The following is a 21485-nucleotide window of genomic DNA, read 5'->3' as shown; positions in this document are numbered from 1 at the left end:
AAATATATAGAAAATAGGCCGGGCGCTGTGGCTCACGCCTGTAATCCTAGCTCTTGGGAGGCCGAGGCGGGCGGATTGCTCAGGGTCAGGAGTTCAAAACCAGCCTAAGCAAGAGTGAGACCCCGTCTCTACTATAAATCGAAAGAAATTAATTGGCCAACGATATATATATTAAAAAAAAAATTAGCCGGGCATAGTGGCGCATGCCTGTAGTCCCAGCTACTCGGGAGGCTGAGGCAGAAGGATCACTCGAGCCCAGGAGTTTGAGGTTGCTGTGAGCTAGGCTGACGCCACGGCACTCACTCTGGCCTGGTCAACAAAGCGAGACTCTGTCTCAAAAAAAAAAAAAAAAAAAAAAAAAAAAAAAATATATAGAAAATATTAGCTGGGCATGGTGGCGCATGCCTGTAGTCCCAGCTACTCAGGAGGCTGAGGCAGAAGGATTGCTTGAGCCCAGGAGTTTGAGGTTGCTATGAGCTAGGCTGACACCACAGCACTCTAGCCTGGGCAACAGAGTAAGACTCTGTCTCAAAAAAAAAAAAAAAAAGACTGAAAGTTGCTAGTTTCCGTATATGAAAGGGGCTAGCACTAAGGTTTGTAAGTCAAGAAGCAGAAAAATCTGCTGAAGGAAAAGAATGAAGCAGGTATGTGGAGGTCAAGTATACTGGATACAGAGAGGACAGGGAGTTGGAGGAGGAGGACAGAGGGAAAGAGGAAGGCCCAATGGACTGTCCATTGCAAATTGGGTCCTGCAGTACCCTGCAATCAGCTACAATGTCCAGGCTCAACTCATGGTGGCCCCTGGCAGGTCAGGCCAAGAGGACTCAAAAGAGAAGCACAGGCACAGGGAAGGGGCAGATAACCTTGTAAAAGTGGCCATGCAACGTGCACCTTGCCATGCTGGTGCATGAGGTTGATTCAAGTTTCAAGTAATGTGCACATTGCAGGCACAAAATTATAGAATTATAACCTGCCTTGTCATGTAGTGTCAATCTCATGTGAGCAGAACTTTACTTCAATAAATCCAAAAATGTTATCCACCTCTTTACATTCATAAGCAGAGATATGCAGGAGATATGAGATGTTTACACAGATCAGAAAGGGGCGATCTGAGCCGGGCACAGTGGCACATGCCTAGAGTTCCAGCTATTTGAGAGGATCACTTGAGCCCAGAAGTTAGAGACTTCATGGTGCTATGATTGTGCCTGTGAACTGCACTCCAACCTGGGCACTCCAACATAGCAAGACCCCATCTCAAAAGAAATTTTTTTTGAAATAAATAAAAATTAAAATAAAGAAACATTCAATCTGTAGGAAAAATCAGAGACTTGGATTTGCAATGTCTTGATTATACAACATGTCCTAGAAGAAAATCATCAACCTGAATTTATTTTAGCAGCCAAGGAGAAAAGAACCAAAGAGTTGTTCACAAGAGAGTTTATATTTTAAGATATATCCAAAGCAAAATAATTTATAAGCATCTTCTGAGTAAACATACCTGAAATGACAATGTGGAGTTTTATAGAACATCGGGAACAAGGCATACAAACAAAACACAGTTGTCAGAGTTAAATTACCAATGGCGTTGCAATTTACAGCTCTAGTTTGTTTTAAAGACCGTCAGAGCACACTTTCGGAAGGAAGTGATTACAAATTTATCACCTGAGAAATAACCAAGATACAATCACTAAAATAATAATCCCTTGCTGTTGTGGATCAAACTTCAGCCTCAAAGGATTATGATTATAATGAGTATCAGCTTCCAAGTATCTATTAATAACTTTTTCTATAATGGCTTCCTCTGTTCTCAGCTTTATTTCCCTGATTCCAACCTTAAAGGGCAATTTTTTAAAACTGACTGAATTTGAGAAGCTGGTATGTGAGGATCTAGGAAGCAGGCCATCAGCTGTTTAGATATCACTTCAGTTTCAATGAAACATTAATGCCCCTGATTTAATGCACCACAATTTTACAACCTCAGTCTGACCTCTACGGAGAACTTATAGAGTATAGATGTGATCTCATTATTTTCCATTTCCCCCTGAAGCCAACTCAATTTTTCCCCTTTTTGTTGTTAATAATATATAAAAGATGACTAGAATGTGAGATGTCAGAGTGTGAAATCATCAGTTCAGCATTTAGAATCTACCATCTTTTTCCATGGCCAGAAGAGTCAGGCTAGGACTTCCTTCTAAACTCATATCTTGACCTGCCAATGGGATAATTAAAAAAAAAAAAAAAAAAAAAAAGCCACTGCCATAAGCTCTTTAGAAGGTTTGATTTTGTTTCCCTAAGTGTTGTTCTAAGTGAAGCTACTGTTAAAGAATCCACCATGATAACCAAACATTGTCATTTTTTGTTTTAAAAAAATTAATTTTTAATTTTAAAAAATGCTATACTTTTTAAATATCACCTCATTGTTATAATTTTTCAAGTTCATATTCACTTTAAAGGAAAAATCCTTTATGCAAATGATCACCCCAACTATTATTTTTATTTTATTTTATTTTATCATATTAGAGACAGGGTCTTGCTCAGCTATCGTTTTTAAATGAAGAGTAAGGTTATTATGGGTCTAGATTATGATATAGCTCACTATTTTTGATATTTAACCAAAATTTTAATTAAAAAGTATTTTGCAGATATTAAGTATACTATCCAAAATCATGTATAATATATAATAAAAGTTAAGGATAAGTAACCATCATTTTTCTTAACATGGAATATAAAAAATATAAATATTAACAGTAGCTGGCAGCCGGGCAAGGTGGCTCAAGCCTGTAATCCTAGCACCCTGGGAGGCCGAGGAGGGCGGATTGCTCGAAGTCAGGAGTTCAAAACCAGCCTGAGCAAGAGCGAGACCCCATCTCTATTATAAATAGAAATAAATTAATTGGCCAACTAAAAATATATAGAAAAAATTAGCCGGGCATGGTGGCACATGCCTGTAGTCCCAGCTACTCGGGAGGCTGAGGCAGCAGGATTGCCTGAGCCCAGGAGTTTGAGGTTGCTGTGAGCTAGGCTGACACCACGGCACTCACTCTAGCCTGGGCAACAAAGTGAGATGCTGTCTCAAAAAAAAAAAAAAAAAAACAGTAGCTGGCAAAAATAAAAAATGATGTATACACAAGGCTATTCATTGTAATCCTCTTTGTAACACATTTGGAAACTACCCAAATGCCCATCAATAGGTTGAATAAACTATGGTACAACCACACAATGGAGTACTATGTAAAAAAATGAATGAGGACAATCTCTAGATACTACTATGGAGTAATATCCAGGATGTTGAAAAAAGCAAGGTTAGAAAAAAGTATGTAAAGTTATGCTACTGGTTATCTAAGGAAAAGTGGGATTATGGAAATATTTGCTTATATTTTTTAAATGTAATGATAAACTGTAACGTTTTATACTATGGCTAAAATAGATGAAAGAACAGGTATAGAAGGTCGACTTCTTTGGACTTTGTTGTTTTAGATTTGACTATCAAAGGCAATATTTTATATAATTATAAATGAAACTTAACAGAGGGCCAGGCGTGGTAGCTCACACCTTTAATCCTAGCACTTTGAGAGGCCAAGGCAAGAAGATTATTTGAGGCCAGGAGTTTGAGACCAGCTTAAGCAACACAGCAAGATTCCATCTCTACCAAAAAATTTTTAAAAATTAGCCCAGCATAGTGACAAATGCCTGTAGTCCCAGCTACTTGGGAGGCTGAGGCAGGAGGATCACTTGAGCCCAGGGGTTTGAGGTTGCTGTGAGCTAGGCTGACACCATGGCACTCTAGCCCGGGCAACAGACTCTGTCTCAAAAATAATACTACTAATAAAAAAAAAATAAAACCAAAAAGAGAAATACTACAAGACAGATCAACCAACTATAGTATGTGGTCCTTATTTGAAAAATGATCACACACGGCCAGGCGTGGTGGCTCACGCCTGTAATCCTAGCTCTCTGGGAGCCCGAGGCGTGCGGATCACTCAAGGTCAGGAGTTCAAAACCAGCCTGAGCAAGAGTGAGAGCCCGCCTCTACTATAAATAGAAAGAAATTAATTGGCCAACTAATATATATAGAAAAAATTATCTGGGCATGGTGGCTTGTGCCTGTAGTCCCAGCTACTCGAGAGGCTGAGGCAGGAGGATAGCTTGAGCCCAGGAGTTTGAGGTTGCTGTGAGCTAGGCTGACGCCACGGCACTCACTCTAGCCTGGACAACAAAGCAAGACTCTGTCTCAAAAAAAAAAAAAAAAAATGATCACACAAAGATTTTTTTAAATTATAAAACAAATGATATAATATGAACAATGACTTGATGAACTGTTCTTTTTTTTTTTTTTACATATGATAAGTAGTATTTTGGTTAATATTTTAAGAATTCCAAAATATTGAAATGTTTATAAATAAAATAGTATAGTGAAGCTGATAATGGCACCAGGGAGTTGTTTGTGTGTGTGTGCAAGTGCACGTGTGAATGGCAATTGGCCATCAGGAAAATGTGAACAGTGACTGATCTGGGTTAACATTAAGGAATTACTGTTAATAGTTTTAGATATGATAATGGTATTCTGGTTATAACTTTCTGAACAAACACAGTCACAGATGAAATGATGTATGAGATTTACTTCAAGATAAGTCAGGGCTAGGGGAGGGAGCGGGGTATAGCTGAAAACGACTGCCCATAATGGTGACAATTGTGAATGCTGAGTGGCAGGTACACTGCTGTAACTATCCTGTTCTCTCTGCTTTTATATATAATTGAAATTCTCCATAATAAAAAGTTTTGGAAAAATCGATTTTTTTGTTCCGATTTGGTGAGAGATTTCTAAAACTTCTGTATCTACGTGTCTTATCTCATGAGGCTTTATGAAGATGAAATGAATGAGCATAATGAAATGAATGATTGCTGAAATGCTGTCTTTTATTATCAAGGCAGGCAGAGCAGAAAGAAGAGAGCAGGGAGCTTGAGATTTGAAATTCTGATTCATTATGTTTACCATCACTTTTGTATTGATGCTTTTCATCACCACTGCTTTCCCTCTCTCAACTAGAAGCTTCCTTTCAAGGTAGTAAGCCTGCCTGCCTTGTTCACCATAGTGTCCTCCCAGCCTAATGTCTCATACAAGTGAACAAACCTGAATTCAAGTCCCTGTTCAGCGATGCTGAACAAGGACTGAGAATGTTCTATTCTGTACACATCTCCAGTGCTGGAATTCAATCATTATCTGTGATTCGAAGGTCAGACAATTTATTTAACCTCCCTGAGCCTCAGGCATCTCATCTATAAAATGGAAATATCTATCTCAGGAAGTCTCACGTGGCTAAAAGGACTTTATGTGCCCATTTATTCATTTATTCATTCATCCGTTCCACAAATAGTTATAAATTCTAGCCCTACAAAAATTATGGAAAATCATTCCCATAAAAACAGAAGAGTAATAATAAAATGATGTAAACGTTAGGGCAAGCGCTCAAGCCTGTAACCCCAGTGCTTTGAGAGGTTGAGACAGGAGGATTACTTGAAGCCAGGAGTTCAAGACCAGGCTGGGCAACATAGCAAGACACCCCTCTCTACAAAAAAATTTTTAAATTAGCTGGGCATGGTGGCTCATGCGTATAGTCCTAACTACTCAGGAGGCTGAGGCAGGGGGATCACTTGAGCCAGGGAGTTTGAGGTTACAGTGAACTATGATTGCATCACTCAGAGCAAGACCCTGTCTCTTAAAAGAGAGAGATAGAGAGATAGAGAGAGAGAGAGAGAGAGAGAGAGAGAGAGAGAGAGAGAGAGAGAGAGAGAGAGAAACATGAACTAAACACTCATTCAACAAACATTTATAGGCCGGGCGCGGTGGCTCACGCCTGTAATCCTAGCTCTCTGGGAGGCCGAGGCGGGCGGATTGCTCGAGGTCAGAAGTTCGAAACCAGCCTGAGCAAGAGCGAGACCCCGTCTCTACTATAAATAGAAAGAAATTAATTGGCCAAATAATATATATAGAAAAAATTAGCCGGGCATGGTGGCGCATGCCTGTAGTCCCAGCCACTTGGGAGGCTGAGGCAGAAGGATTGCTTGAGCCCAGGAGTTTGAGGTTGCTGTGAGCTAGGTTGATGCCACGGCACTCACTCTAGCCTAGGCAACAAAGCGAGACTCTGTCTCAAAAAAAAAAAAAAAACAAACATTTATGGAGATTCTGCTGTGTACTAGGCACCGTGCTGCTACGTGCTAGAGATAACTATATATGTAAATATGCCTGAATCCTTGTTTTTCAAGACGTTTTATGTAAAATGGATGAGGACAGAAAGAAAGAGATTACAGTCCCAATGGCTAAGTGACGTATAAGAGTGCAACAGGAACGCAGCACCTTCCCACCAGGGCCATTTCCTACCCAAGTTGGTTTCAGGAAAGAAATCAGTTCACTTAACTTCCCAGAGTTATCAATTTGAATTCTCAAATTCAGCAGCCACCATGAAATGTTTCTATTTTACTTACCCATGGCACTAAGGCTATCGATTCTAAAGACCCCAGTGCAAGCTGGAAATCTTCCAAAGGAATTAGATCCTTTTGTTTTTCTGAGATTTTGTCAGAAGTCCAAACCTACACAGCCAAATGGAGCTGCTGGCTCGCCCAGTGAATACTAACTGCCAGCTCCCTTCTCTCAGAACACAATGCTCTTCTATTTCAAAGAAGCCCCCTTGGCTACTCGTTCCACGTCAATCAATGGCCGAATTAAGAAAGGACGTCAGACTCAAGTCTTTCGGATTCATTTCCAAACACAAGACCAACTTCTCCTCCGTTAAAAATAGGATTTAATGACTCAGGTAAAAACAATCTTTTAATAACTTACCTCAAATTCTTCCCAAAAGCCTTGTTTGACTTTATCTGTGGTCTCAGCTAATTTGCTTAGTTCTCGAACTCTGCTTTCTATTTCAGCAGCATTAATACGAGTTGTGTTGAGGGGCTAATCAAGTTCAGCAGTTGATATAAAGAAAATATTAAAGAAAAAGGTGTTAATGCAAAAAAAAGACTTCTATGTCGATATTCATAAAGGCAAGAACCCAGTATTTCACAATAAAAATTTTTACAACAGTTTCACTTTTCTGTTCTTCCTGCAATCCCCACATATACTTTACTCTGTTGATATAAATTCACACCTATTTTTTTTTTTATAAATAGACCACAACATTATTTAGAGAGATGATACCATCTGTTACTATCATAAGGGTGAACTCTGAAATAACAACAACTCCAAAGTAAGCATAGTCACCTAAAGGTAACCAAAGGTGGATCTACAGTGAAAACTTCCTTTAAAAATTCTATAAGGCCTTTTACAGATACATACGGGAATAATATAACATCTGGCTTTGTTTCCAAACACTATAAGAAGTGGCCCATGAGTGGAGTAATATATAAATAAAGATTTGATGAGTTGATCATAACTGAAGCTAGGTGACGGGTATGTGCAGGCTGATGATATTAATCTGTCTACTTCATGTTTGCAAAATTCTATATTAGGATTTTTTAAACTCTATAAAGAGGAGCTTTAGCCTTCCAGTATATTCACCTGTTTGAGTTGCAGTACTGTGCCCAACGTTTCTACCATAGGGTTCTTCTTGTAATGTTCCACGAGGTCTGTCAAAGAATCAAACCGTTCTCCTCCACCAACATCGTATTTCAGTTCCTTTCAAGACAAAAGGATGATGTTTAGGCCAGGCATGGTGGCTCATGTCTGTAATCCTAGCACTCTGGTAGGCCAAAGCGGGAGGATCGCTCAAGGTCAGGAGTTCGAGACCAGCCTGAGCAAGGGCGAGACCCCATCTCTACTAAAAATAGAAATAAATTAATTGGCTAACTAAAAATATATAGAAAAACTTAGCTGGGCATGGTGGCACATGCCTGTAGTCCCAGCTACTAGGGAGGCTAAGGCAGAAGGATCACTTGAGCCCAGGAGTTTCAGGTTGCTGTGAGCTAGGCTGACACCACAGCACTCTAGCCTGGGCAAAAAGTGAGACTCTGTCTCAAAAAAAAAAAAAGATGATGTTTATTATTTAGTACTTTTATGTTAAATTACTGTTTATCCCTCATTCCCACATTCACTGCAGCATTATTCACAATAACCAGTATATGGAGACACCCTAAGTGTCCATCAACAAATGAATAATACAAATGTGTTGGGTGGGGATGTATAAACATACTAAAAGCATAGAAGACCTTGACTACATGAGCAAAGAAAATCTAACTTTGGATGTAACGTGTCTATCTGCTTCCAGCAGAAAGATCACCCAAAGATGACATTTCGGCCGGGCGTGGTGGCTCACGCCTGTAATCCTAGCACTTTGGGAGGCCGAGGCGGGCGGATCGCTCAAGGTCAGGAGTTCGAAACCAGCCTGAGCGAGACCCCGTCTCTACCAAAAATAGAAAGAAACTAATTGACCAACTAAAAATATATATACAAAAAATTAGCTGGGCATGGTGGCGCATGCCTGTAGTCCCAGCTACTCGGGAGGCTGAGGCAGTAGGATCGCTGAGCCCAGGAGATTGAGGTTGCTGTGAGCCAGGCTGACGCCACGGCACTCACTCTAGCCTGGGCAACAAAGTGAGACTCTGTCTCAAAAAAAAAAAAAAAAAAAAAAGATGACATTTCACTAGAGCTTTACCTGACAGCGAATCATGACATGGGTCACTTTAGACTTGCCGTCATTGCTCTCCCCTTTGTCGTCACCGGTGCGCACAGAGAGAACGAAATCTCCAGGGTGGCTCTGGCTCTCTCGGACAAGAAAGCTACCGTGCTTTCCTTTTTCAGTTAGTAATTTCTCCGCTTCTTTCCCAGAAAGGTGTCCATGGAACCACCTGTGTTTTTTGAAAAATGAAAATGAATTGAGTTCTCCCATGGGTTCACAAAACTACTATATATGTAATCAGCTCTCCTAAACACAATTAAAAAACAGGCATATTCCTCTGAGGGACTGATCAATCTCATATATGATAGAATTTGCAGCCTAAGCAGGCAGGAAAAATGACAAAGATTATTAAGAATGACTGCTAACTTTTTTTTTTTTTTTTTGCTAACTTTTTTAAATGAGCTCACAGACATTTGGAGACGAATATCCTCAATCTTCCTTGTTTTCTTTTAAATGTCCCATCTTTTCAAAATGCAACTTGCCACTTTTACATTGCCCAGTCGTAAAGGGACCAACTATTTAATCACAGCCATTTAAAGAAGTTAGAATAAAAAATTGTGATAAGACAGAAAATCATTTTGAATGCTCGTCATTGCTTTGGCATATAAACCCTATATTAAAAAGTATCTTCATTACAGTTAATTCATGCATTCCCAGTTTTTCCATATTTATAACCTATACTTCTATATCCTCCAATGTCTTTGAACTAAATACTGGGTTATCATCTCAACGTTAATGCACATAAGACTTGGAGTAGGGGTGGAGGTGTTTGCCAAAAATATGAATTCTCCACACACCCCACAACCAGAGATACCAATATGCTTAAGTCTGAATGAGGCCTGGGACTCTGCATTTTAACCAGGACACCAGACAGTCCCGATGTAGGCAGTCCAAGGCCATCCGAGGACAGACTTTGAGACAATACTCCTCTAAGTTACTATGGAAAACACCTTAACATTCATAATGTGGCTTTTTCCCTCAGGATCTTGGTAAGAAAGTAAGCACTATCATGGCAGGTAATGCTAATGATTCATCACCAAAAGAATATATTTTTGAGTTACTTTTTATCCATATTCAACTGAAAAAGAGTAAAGTGTAGAAATAAACTGCTCAGAATTAATTGGCTGACAGCTTTTCCTTTTGCTTGAAGCTACAGAGGTCGCTGGAGAAAAAAATTATCAGCACATAATAGCACTGACATAAAGGAGTAAGCTGAAAAAACATACCTGCAGATAGAAAATGTACAAACTAATTAAGAGACCCTGAATTCATACCAAGTCAGAGAGGAGGCTTGGAATGTAGGAAACCAATGTAATAAATACAAATAAGTCAAGCCCACGCTTTCATCAGCTGAATTCCAACACAAAGGGAAAGATCTCTAAAACAGTACAATTCCCTCTAAGCAAGGTCATTCTCACATAATTGTGGATCCAACAGAAAAAGAACTGATGAGAAAGCTGACCCTCTGAGCTCTCTGCTTTTCCACTGTTGAGCTTAAACTGACATCTGTTGGTGGCACTGCTGAATAACTGGTCCAGAGCCACCAGAGAGAACTGCTGCTCTTTTGGTGTCTCCATTATCATTTGTTTTCCTTTAATAACTCACTAAGATTATCAGCGGAAGTTCAGCAAGTCTTACAATTAACACATGGACCGAGTACATACAAGAATAGTATAGAGATCCCTGTAGGATGAGTGTAAGTTACCCTGATTGAAGCTTTTGCAAGAAAAGGATCCTCTGAGAATAATTTGATGCTATTATTCTTACTTTAATCTTATAATACGTTAAAGATTACAGGTTGAAAGACAGATATAGGCCGTTGGAGTCATACAGTCATAGACAGACCTCCATAATGCATAATGTATAGCACATATGGCACAAGAGATACGCAGACTTTGTGGCCACTAAAATGTCACTGACCTTTCAGAGGTAGGGTCTGCACAGTTCAGAGGATATTTAAGCTCAATAACATCTCCATTCTTCTCTTTTAATTGCCCATGGTGTTCCATGTAATACTGGACCAACTCAGCCAAGGTGGCAAACTTCTCCCCTCCGTACAGGTCATAATAATCACCAGTGTTCTGTATCTTGATGTGGGTGACAGCTCCATTTCTTCTAAAATAGTCCATTGGAAGGGGGGTGGGGGGACAAATAAAGAGTTATACTAGTAAAAATGGATCTCATGTTCCATATCAGATTTCACCTGAATGTTCAAACAAACCCAAGGAATGAATTTGCCCCTTCCCTGTAACAAAAAAAATGAGTGAAACAACCACACAGTGAACGAATTCAACACAAAGGGCTTTGTTTATTAGTTTCTTTACCTTGTCCATCTTCTTTGAATGACTGACCTGCCAAATTGCATATATTAAGTGACAATAATTGTTCCCATCATTAACTGATCAAGGTCACATATAATTAAAGTCAAAATTAAACATACACTTGCCTTATAATCCAATAAATCCACCCTAAGTATTTTGTCCAAAAGAAATGAAATTGAATAGCCACCAAAATATTTGTACAAGAATATTCATTGCATGTGTAAGATGAGATATAGTGGAAAAGAAAGAAAGAAAAAAAAGAAAAATTAAAAAAAATATATTCATTGCAGCAATATTCATAATAAAAAATGTTTCTATTGTTTAATCACAAAAAGGTATAAACAAATAGTTGCATACTTGTACAATGAAATACCATGCAGCAAAAATTTTAAAAAAAATTGATACATCCAACAAAATGGATGAATCTCAAAAACATTATATTGAGAGAAAGCAGCCAGACACAAAAGAATATAAACTTTATGACTTCATTTACGTAAAATTGTATAAGCAAAACTAGTCTATAGGGATAGAAATGAGAGGAGTAGTTGCCTCTTAGAGTGAGGAAGACTGGAAAGAAAGGGGCACAGTGGAATTCTCTGGGGTGATGGAAGTGTTCTATATTTTGATTGGGTTGTTAGTGACATCAATAAATACATGTGTCAAAAGTGATCTCACTAGCCAGGCACAGTGACATGCACCTCTCATTCCAGCTACTGGGAAGGCTGAGATGGAAGATCACTTAAGCATAGGAGTTCGAGGTCAGCCTGGGCAACACAGCAAGATCTCATCTCAAAAAAAAATGTAAAAATTGCAAAAAGAGGCCGGGCATGGTGGCTCACGCCTGTAATCCTAACACTCTGGGAGGCCGAGGTGGGTGAGTGGCTCGAGGTCAGGAGTTTGAGACCAGCCTGAGCAAGAGCGAGACCCCCATCTCTACTAAAAATAGAAAGAAATTAATTGGCTAACTAAAAATATATAGAAAAAATTAGCCAGGCATGGTGGTGCATGCCTGTAGTTCCAGCTACTCAGGAGGCCGAGGCAGGAGGATCACTTAAGCCCAGGAGTTTGAGGTTGCTGTTTGAGGTAGGCTGACACCCTGGCACTCTAGCCTGGGCAACAGAGTGAGACTAGGTCTCAAAAAATAATAATAATAATAATAATATGTGCTCAGCACAATAGCCTGGCATATGATAAGGCCTTGCTAATATTTGCTATCACTATCATCACCATCATCATCATCATCACATCATCTCCATCCAAACTCTTACAGCTCAAATGTCACCAGACGTTAGGTTAGAAGTCTGTAGTGAGACAAGCCCAGAAGACTTATGCAGGCCCCCACCCGCTCCTTCTAGTGAAACAAAGTAAAGGCCAGTGACAGGGACTTCTCAAGAAACTGACCTATAGCAAAGAGGAACTTCTCAAGTCTCGAAAAGATCCTCAATAAGTCCTCAGGAACATGTTTTACTTATCTCTTTATTTAAAAATAGTAAATTTACAGGTTCTAAAGAGTAAGACAAAAATCAAAACTAAATAAATAAACAAAAGTAGTAGTCATAAAAGCAAATTCATAAAGCAGTTCAGTTCTAGCTCCTAGAATGGGCTAGTGTAAGGAGAATAAAAGAAAGTCAATTTCTAGAAAAACTCTCCCACAGCTGCCCAAAGAGACATATAACAGGATGCTCACTATACTGTCCATAAAAATTTAGTACATACTGAAAACAACCCAACACCCATCACTAAGAGACTGGGTAAATTAATATGCTCATACTATTTTATAGCCATTAAAATTAATAATTAGATCTCCATGGACCAGCATAGAACAGACTTTTTAAAAAGAAAGTTGCAAAATGATGCCAACATTCTAAATCCATTTATGTGAATTTAAAAACACACAAACATGAAAATGTATAGACTGTTGTGACAACTAAAAAAAGAAAAAAGAATTAAAAAAATAAATGAGTAAAGAAAAACACACAAACCGACTTTATCTTGTTCACATGCAGTGTAAGTATCAAAACACATTCAGGAAGAATACATGTCAAGAATAACGGTGGCTTCCTCTGGGGAGTGGGACTGGCCAGGGAGACAGAGGGGACCACAACTTCCTCAGTCATGTTTTATTTCTTGACAAAAGAAAGTGATCCGAAGGAATCCTTGGAAAGTACTTTTCCAGTTAAGAAAGCAACAGAAGGGAAAAGAAAAATGCAGAGACCAGGTTCAAGAGGCGTGGAAGCAGGACTGAGCCCAGCACTGCAGGGCTTAGGAACTCTTAAGGCCTGCCCCAACTCACCCTCAGCAGGGTCCCTCAGGGAAAAGAAATGTCCCCTCCTGCTGAATGTCTGAGCCCCTGAATGTCACTCAGAGGAGGCCACTCCCTGACTCCCTAAGCAGGCCAGTGCTCCAGCAGGCCCTCACGCCAGGGCAGCAGGCAGGCCTTCAAACTCTCCACGAGGGGAGCGAATTGTGCAAGTGTGGCTTTACCATTTCCTACCTGGAAAACACGCCCAGGATTCTCTCTCTTAATCCCAACTTACCTAACAGAAAGCGTGAAGTCTCCAGGGTTACTTTTACTGGGCCTTGCCAAGAAACTGCCATCAACTCCTCTTGTCAACAGTAGGTTTTCTGCCTCCACGCCAGTGATATTTGGGTGAAACCATCTTAGAAAAGAGAGAGAGAAAGAATAATAATAAACAAAGGACTCTATCCACACTACTTTCCAGATCAACACAGCTAAGATGCCTTATGAGTAGAGTCGCTACTAAAAATACAAATGAAGACCTTCCCTGTCCCTGTAACCTTTTCTCCTTGGTCACTGCCCCCTCCCTGCTCTCTGTTGGTAGGGCCTGGGATCTGCTGGCACAGTAGTGGGGGCTGGGGACCTGGTCAGAGGTGGGGGTATTAAAACAGGGCACTGATGGGACCAGGCCCCAAAAAACAAACCATGTGGCCAGAACGCTGAGCATATGGAATGAGACTGAGCAAAGTAAATAAATAAATTAATAAGCTACCTAATAAATAAGTAAACATACTGAGGATAACAAGCCAGGTTTTTCACCATTGGAGAGGAAGACACAAATCTGGGAAGGGAGAAAGCCAGATATACCCTGTGGTGTTAGACTGGAATTGGAAGTAGCAGTGCAGGCTCTAATTTTTAATATACCTATAGAGGCAGATATATAGATATAGAAATGGAAATGTATGCTTCTGTGTGTATGTGTGTGTGTGTGTGTGTTTATGAATACATACATTTCCTGGCTCTCTAATCTGAAGGGATTTGGAAGCAGCGACACTCCAGGCAAAATCAGCACATCTAAAACCCTTATCTTGGTTTCTAAATACCATTCTCCAATAAAACGAACTGGGCCCCTTGGAGAAGTGGCTGATTCCAGAGCTGGGGCAGTGAAAGTAAGAAGGTGAGCTTGGAACATCCTATTGTGTAAGATAAGAAACAGTTCCAAGAAGGACATGTCAAAAAGATACAGGAGCCAACTGGAAGAATCCACCACTGGCCAAAGTAGGGGCAATTTGCACCTCAAAATAAACAATGATGTTAACAGATTAGAACCCATTGAATAAAATAGGAAACCAAGAGTCTGTACAGATACTAATTTTTTAAAAACTAATTAAGGTTCCTCATAAAATTAAACATGGAATTACCATATGATCCAGAAAATTTCACTTCCAGTTAAATACCCAAAATAATTAAAAATAGGGATTCAAATAGATATTTTTCCACTACCCATGTTCATAGCAGCATTATTCACAAAAGCCAAAAGGTAGAAGAAAACCAAGTGCCCATCGATGGATGAACAGATAAACAACATGTATGAACCTTGAAAACATGCTAAGTGAAATAAATAAGCCAGTCACAAACAGACAATGCTGTGGTTTGAATGTCTGTCCCCTCTAAAACTAACATTAAAACTTAATCCCCAATGTAACAGTATTAAGAACTGGGGCCTTGGCCGGGCACAGTGGCTCATGCCTGTAATCCTAGCACTCTGGGAGGCCGAGGAGGGAGGATCACTCAAGGTCAGGAGTTCAAAACCAGCCTGAGCAAGAGTGAGACCCCATTTCTACTAAAAATAGAAAGAAATTAATTGCTCAACTAATATATATAAAAAAAATCAGCCGGACATGGTGGTGCATGCCTGTAGTCCCAGCTTCTGGGGAGGCTGAGGCAGGAGGATTGCTTGAGCCCAGGAGTTTGAGGTTGCTGTGAGCTAGGCTGACGCCACGGCACTCACTCTAGCCTGGGCAACAAAGTAAAACTCTGTCTCAAAAAAATAAAAAAGAAAAAAAAGGAAAAGCCAGTTGGGCCATCTCTCATGAGCCCCCTTGCCACATGATGCCCTGTACCACCTTGGGACTTTGCAGAGTCTCCACCAGCAAGAAGGCAATAGAATCACAAATAATAAATGTAAAAAAAAAATGATGGAATTAGAAAATCACCATTTGACACTAATCATATTAATAGTTCAGGCAAGAATCATCAATGGATGCTAAAACTAGTAGTTCAGGAGGGACAGGATATTTACAGCAATTAACTTAAAGTACCTCCCACAAAATGCTTATTAATTACTTGTTAATTAATAAGTAAAAAAAAAAAACCCACTAATGAACTTCACAGTGGAGAAATCTAACAAATACTTTCAGACAAACCCCAAATAAGTGGCATTCCACAAACTAACTGTCATGCAGGGGGCGGGGGTGTTGGCAAAGAACTATCCAGATTAAAGGCCAATCACAAGACCTAACAAGTAATACAGTGCATGACCTGGATAATATCATGGACCTAAAAGAAAGGAATGAAAGGAAAGAAGAGTTTTTGTTGTGTTTGTCTTTTGCTATAAAGGACATTACTGAAATAATATGAAAAGGATCTAAGGATTTGATGGTAGGATTGTTCAGTGGTCCCCAACCTTTTTGACACGAGGGATGGGTTTCATGGAAGACAATCTTTCCATTGATGGGGAGGGGTGGAGGGGGTTGTATGTACTGCAGACCTGTTATAATGTAAATTCCAATGATATATTGTGGTTCCGTGACCAAGTGTCCTTGTTTTTAGGAAATATACACTGAAGTATTTTGGAGCTCCGAGACATCATGTCTGCAACTTACTTTCAAATGTTGCCAAAAAAATTATATATACTATACATACATATGTGTGCATATATGTATATGTGTGTATGGGGGGGGTGTGTATACATGTGTGTATAAATACAGAGAGAGAAAGGCAAACATGGTACAGGTTGAGTACCCTAAATCTAAAATGCTCCAAAATCCAAAACTTTTTGAGCATCAACATGACACTCAAAGGAAATGCTCATTGAAGCATTTCAGATTTCAGGTCTTCAGATTAGAGATCCTTCAGTATATAACACGTACAAATAGAGCCCAGGCTCGGTGGCTCAAGCCTATAATCCCAGCACTCTGGGAGGCCAAAGTGGGAGGACAGCTTTATGGCCAGGAATTTGAGACCAGGCTGGTCAACAGAGCAAGATCCTCATCTCTACAAAAAATAAATTTAGCTTGAGGCCAGGAGTTCAAGACCAGTCTAAGCAAGAGCGAGAGCCCATCTCTATGAAAAATAGAAATATTAGCACCTGTAATCCCAGCTACTTAGGAGGGTGAGGCAGGAGGATCACTCCAGCCCAAGAGTTTGAGGTTGCTGTGAGCTATGATGATGCCACTGCACTCTAGCCCCGGCGACAGAGTAAGACCCTGTCTCAAAAATACATAAATAAATAAATAAATTTTAAAAATTAGCTGGGTATGGTAGTGTAGGCCTATAATCCCAGCTACTTGGGAGGCTGAGGCACGAGGATCACCTGAACCCAGGAGGTGGAAGCTTCAGTGAGCTATGATCGTACCACTGCATTCCTGCCTGGGTGATACAGACTTTATCTCAAAAAAAAAAAAAAGATGAATATTCTAAATTTGAAAACATCTGAAATCCAAAACACTTCTGGTCCCAAGTATTTTGGATAAGGAATACACAACCTGTACAATGTTAACTAGTAAATTTGAAATCATTTAAAATAAATTTAAAAAAAATTTTTTTTAGAGACAGGGTCTCACTATCACCCAGGCTGGAGTGCAGTAGTGTAATCCTAGCTCACTGCAGCCTCCAATTCCTGTGCTCAAGCAATCCTCCCACCTCAGCCTCCCAAGTAGCTGAGACTGCAGGTACGTGCTACCACATCTGGCTAATTTTTTTTTTTGTTAGAGACAGAGTCTCCACGTGTTGGCCAGGCTTAAAATGTGTTAAATTTAAAATACACACAGATGACAAAGTCCATGATGGATGTCATCTGCTTCATAAGAGTCCTCTCTGGTTCCCAGCAAGACTTCCTCCATGGAATCCAACATAAGACATCCAGATTTGTGGTAAGAGAATAATTTCTAAAGACTAATTATCCTGGATCTTTATAGGCCAATCCAATGCTTTTAAATGCTCCCAGGAACATAAGTCAATATTAAATGTAGCGTCCCAATACTGACAATCAAGTGAACTTTTAACAGACTTCTCAACAAATATTGACCCAATTCAAGTGTTTGGCAAGAGTGAAGGAGGAAGGGTGAAGAGCTATCATAAATCATGCATCACGGACCAGGAGAGCCACACCACACTAAGGTTAGGAGTTCCTGATCAGATAGGACGGGCATGCCTGGGCGCTCTTCCGCTTACTAGCTCTGTGACCTGGGCAAGTTATTTAATCTCTCTCCACCTCACACTCCTCATCTGCAAAATGGAGATGATAGTTCTTAGGTTCATGTTAAAAACAAACTGAGAGGCCGGGCGTGGTGGCTCACGCCTGTAATCCTAGCACTCTGGGAGGCCGAGGCGGGCGGATTGCTCGAGGTCAGGAGTTCGAAACCACCCTGAGCGAGACCCCATCTCTACTAAAAATAGAAAGAAATTAATTGACCAACTAAAAATATATATATATATATACAAAAAATTAGCCGGGCATGGTGGTGCATGCCTGTAGTCCCAGCTACTTGGGAGGCTGAGGCAGGAGGATTGCTTGAGCCCAGGAGATTGAGGTTGCTGTGAGCTAGGCTGACGCCATGGCACTCACTCTAGCCTGGGCAACAAAGTGAGACTCTGTCTCAAAAAAAAAATAAAAATAAATAAAAAAATTAAAAAAAGAACAAACTGAGAATCCATACAATGAACTATTATTCAGCCATGAAAAGAAATGAAATACAGTACTGATACATGCTACAATGATGATGAATCTTTTTTTCTGTTGTTGTCGAGACAGTCTCTCACTCTGTTGCCTGGGCTAGAGTGCCATGGCGTCAGCCTAGCTCACAGCAACCTCAAACTCCTGGGCTCAAGTGATCCTCCTGCCTCAGCCTCCCAAGTAGCTGGGACTACAGGCATGTGTCACCATGCCCAGCTAATTTTTTTCTATATATTTTTAGTTGGCCAATTAATTTCTTTCTATTTTTAGTAGAGACAGGGGTCTCATTCTTGCTCAGGCTGGTTTCGACCTCCTGACCTCAAGCATTCCGCCCGCCTTGGCCTCCCAAGTACTAGAATTACAGGCGTGAGCCACCACGCCCAGCGGGTAGGGCTTTCTTTTAGAGGCGATGATTTCTTTTCAAGACGATGAAAATGTGCTATAATTGTTATCATTGCAATGCATGAATATATTAAAAACAACTGAATTGTACACTTTAAATGGGTGTATTGCATGGTATGTCAATTATATCTTAATAAAGCTCTTCAAGGGCTGGGCGCACTGGCTCATGCCTGCAATCCTAGCACTTTGGGAGGCCGAGATGGGAGGACTGCTCAAGGTCAGGAGTTCGAAACCAGCCTGAGCAAGAGTGAGACCCAGTCTCTACTAAAAAATACAAAGAAATTAATTGGTCAACTAAAATATATATAGAAAAAAAATTAGCTGGGCATCATGGCACATGCCTGTAGTTCCAGCTACTTGGGAGGCTGAGGCAGAAGGATTGCTCAAGCCCAGGAGTCTGAGGTTGCTGTGAGCTAGGTTGCCATGGCACTCTAGTCCAGGGAGCAGAGTGAGATTCTGTCTAAAAAAAATAAAATAAAATAGAGCTCTTTAAGAACAGAATAAACTGGCCAGTGCGGTGGCTCACACCTGTAATCCTAGCACTCTGGGAGGCTGAGGTGGGTGGATCGCTCAAGGTCAGGAGTTTGAAACCAGCCTGAGCAAGAGCAAAACCCTGTCTCTACCAAAAAAAAAAAATAGAAAGAAATTAGCTGGATAACTAAAAATACATAGAAAAAAAATTAGCTGGCATGGTGGTGCATGCCTGTAATCCCAGCTACTCGGGAGGCTGAGGCAGGAGGATCGCTTGAGCCCAGGAGTTTGAGGTTGCTGTGAGCTAGGCTAACATCACAGTACTCTAGCCCAGGCAACACAGTGAGACTCTGTCTCAAAAAAAAAAAAGAACAGAATAAACTGAGATGATAAAAGAGAAGGGCTTACAAAATTCATGCATTCCACAAATACTTACTGAGCACCTATCACAGCCAAGGCAGGCACTGAGGACATAGTTAACAAAAGTCCCTGCCCTCATAAAGCTTTCTTGACAATGGGAGGAAATAGAAAATAAAGAAATGGCAGGTAAGTAAATAAAATGTCAGATGATAATAAGTGCTCCAAAGAGGAATACAGGCAGGGTGAGGGGCCGGGCACAGGGGCTCATGCCTGGAATCCCAGCATTCTGGGAGGCCAATGTGGGAGAGTCTCTTGAGGCCAGGAGTTTGAGACCAGCCTGGCAACATAGTGAGACAATGTCTCTACAAAAAAATTTAAAAACTTGCAGGGTGTGGTTGCTTGAGCCCAGGAGTTCAAGGCTACAGCGAGCTGTAATCTTGCCACTGCACTCCAGCATGGGCAACAGAGCAAGACCTTGTCTCAAAAAAAAAAATAGGCCGGGCGCGGTGGCTCACGCCTGTAATCCTAGCTCTTGGAGGCCGAGGCGGGCGGATTGCTCAAGGTCAGGAGTTCAAAACCAGCCTGAGCAAGAGCGAGACCCTGTCTCTACTATAAATAGAAAGAAATTAATTGGCCAACTGATATATATATAAAAAAAAAAATTAGCCGGGCATGGTGGCTCATGCCTGTAGTCCCAGCTACTCGGGAGGCTGAGGCAGAAGGATCGCTCGAGCCCAGGAGTTTGAGGTTGCTGTGAGCTAGGCTGACGCCACGGCACTCACTCTAGCCTGGACAACAAAGCGAGACTCTGTCTCAAAAATAAATAAATAAATAAATAAATAAATAAATAAATAAATAAATAAATAAATAAATAAATAAATAAATAGTAAAAAATTTAAGAAAGCCACCACAAGAAGCCAGGCAAGAAATGATGATGCCAAGGACCAAGGCAGCAGCAAGAGGAGTAGTGATAAGTAACAGCGATAGTAGTAGACCAGGAAGAGTGTAAGGGCAGCCAACAGGATTTGCTAATGGATTACATACAGAATGGGAAAGAAAGAAGGGAATAAGAGTCACTCCTAGATTTGGGGCAACTAGAAGGTTGAAGGTACCATGTACAAGATGCAGAAAAAGTGGGCAGAGGAAAATCAAATGTTAGGCTTCGTACGTGTCAGATCTCAGGTACCCAAGTATCCGGTACACACTAAGCACTAAATGTCAGATATTATTATTGGCAACCATAGAATAAATATAAGATTGTTTTGACAATAAATAATCAGAAAATGTAAGAATCCACATGCAGTCTGACCTCAACATTCCTGTTGTTTACATTCACTGAAATTTATTTTCAATTATTCCTATCATATTATTAGTGCTTTGGGGGAAATCTAAACATCACTCTGATTAACTGATTTTCTTAAAGAAAAATCACAAGGCTTGGATAGAAAGAATAAAATATTAGTTTGCTTTTTACTCCCTCTGAGAGCTTGTCAGATGATCAAGACAGGATTTCACCCAGGAAAACATCAACCTCAATTTATTTGATACCCATTACTCTAGAATCCAATACTTTTGCATTCAGTATGGTTACTTAAACTATCCAATTTAAAAAAAGAAAACCCTTGTCTGCAGTTTCTTTGATCTGTGGTTCTCACCTAGATGCCCAAAGCTCTAGGGAATCAAAATGTAGTGACAAAGGGCTTCCAGCTATTTATAATCTTTCAAAAAGTATACTGTAACTCCAACATTAACCCTCACTTTGTCTACCTACATAAGCTAATTAAATTGTCAAGTCTCTTTTGCTTTTGGCTGCAGAACAATTACGTAAATTGGGTGTGTTAGTCTGAAGCTGAGTGGTACATGTGCTTTCTACCAAAAGGAAAAAAATGAAAAAACTATTATATAATACAGATTTGGAGACCAAATCTTCCAGAATACTGAGTTTATTTATTTTTTTAAAAAAGGACACACACACACACATCCCTCCCACCATTGACATGCTGGGGGTCACTGCAGCGAGGTGGCAAAGCCTTATGAGAAGGTACATAAAACTGGTTCCAGAT

The 21485-nt window shown here is 40.3% G+C and overlaps 1 protein-coding gene across 3 annotated transcripts in view; it reads right to left on the bottom strand.

Annotated features, from left to right (window-relative positions):
• Nucleotides 1-21485, bottom strand: part of PTPN11 (protein tyrosine phosphatase non-receptor type 11) — an 86080-nt gene that overhangs the window by 46035 nt on the left and 18560 nt on the right. For 2 of the 3 annotated variants that reach the window (XM_075996585.1, XM_012778360.3), the window contains exons 2-6: nt 13531-13653; nt 10593-10787; nt 8649-8841; nt 7556-7672; nt 6839-6952 (exon numbers count right to left, since the gene is read on the bottom strand). In XM_075996585.1, coding sequence (XP_075852700.1) covers nt 6839-6952; nt 7556-7672; nt 8649-8841; nt 10593-10787; nt 13531-13653 — 742 coding nt within the window. The remainder of the gene's footprint in view (nt 1-6838; nt 6953-7555; nt 7673-8648; nt 8842-10592; nt 10788-13530; nt 13654-21485) is intronic. The other variant, XM_075996584.1, reaches the window with a different exon arrangement.

Source organism: Microcebus murinus, chromosome 22 (genome assembly GCF_040939455.1).
Source record: "Microcebus murinus isolate Inina chromosome 22, M.murinus_Inina_mat1.0, whole genome shotgun sequence".
NCBI lineage: Eukaryota > Metazoa > Chordata > Mammalia > Primates > Cheirogaleidae > Microcebus > Microcebus murinus.
The sequence above is the reverse complement of the archived record's forward strand: the minus strand, read 5'-3'. Positions and strand labels throughout refer to the sequence as shown.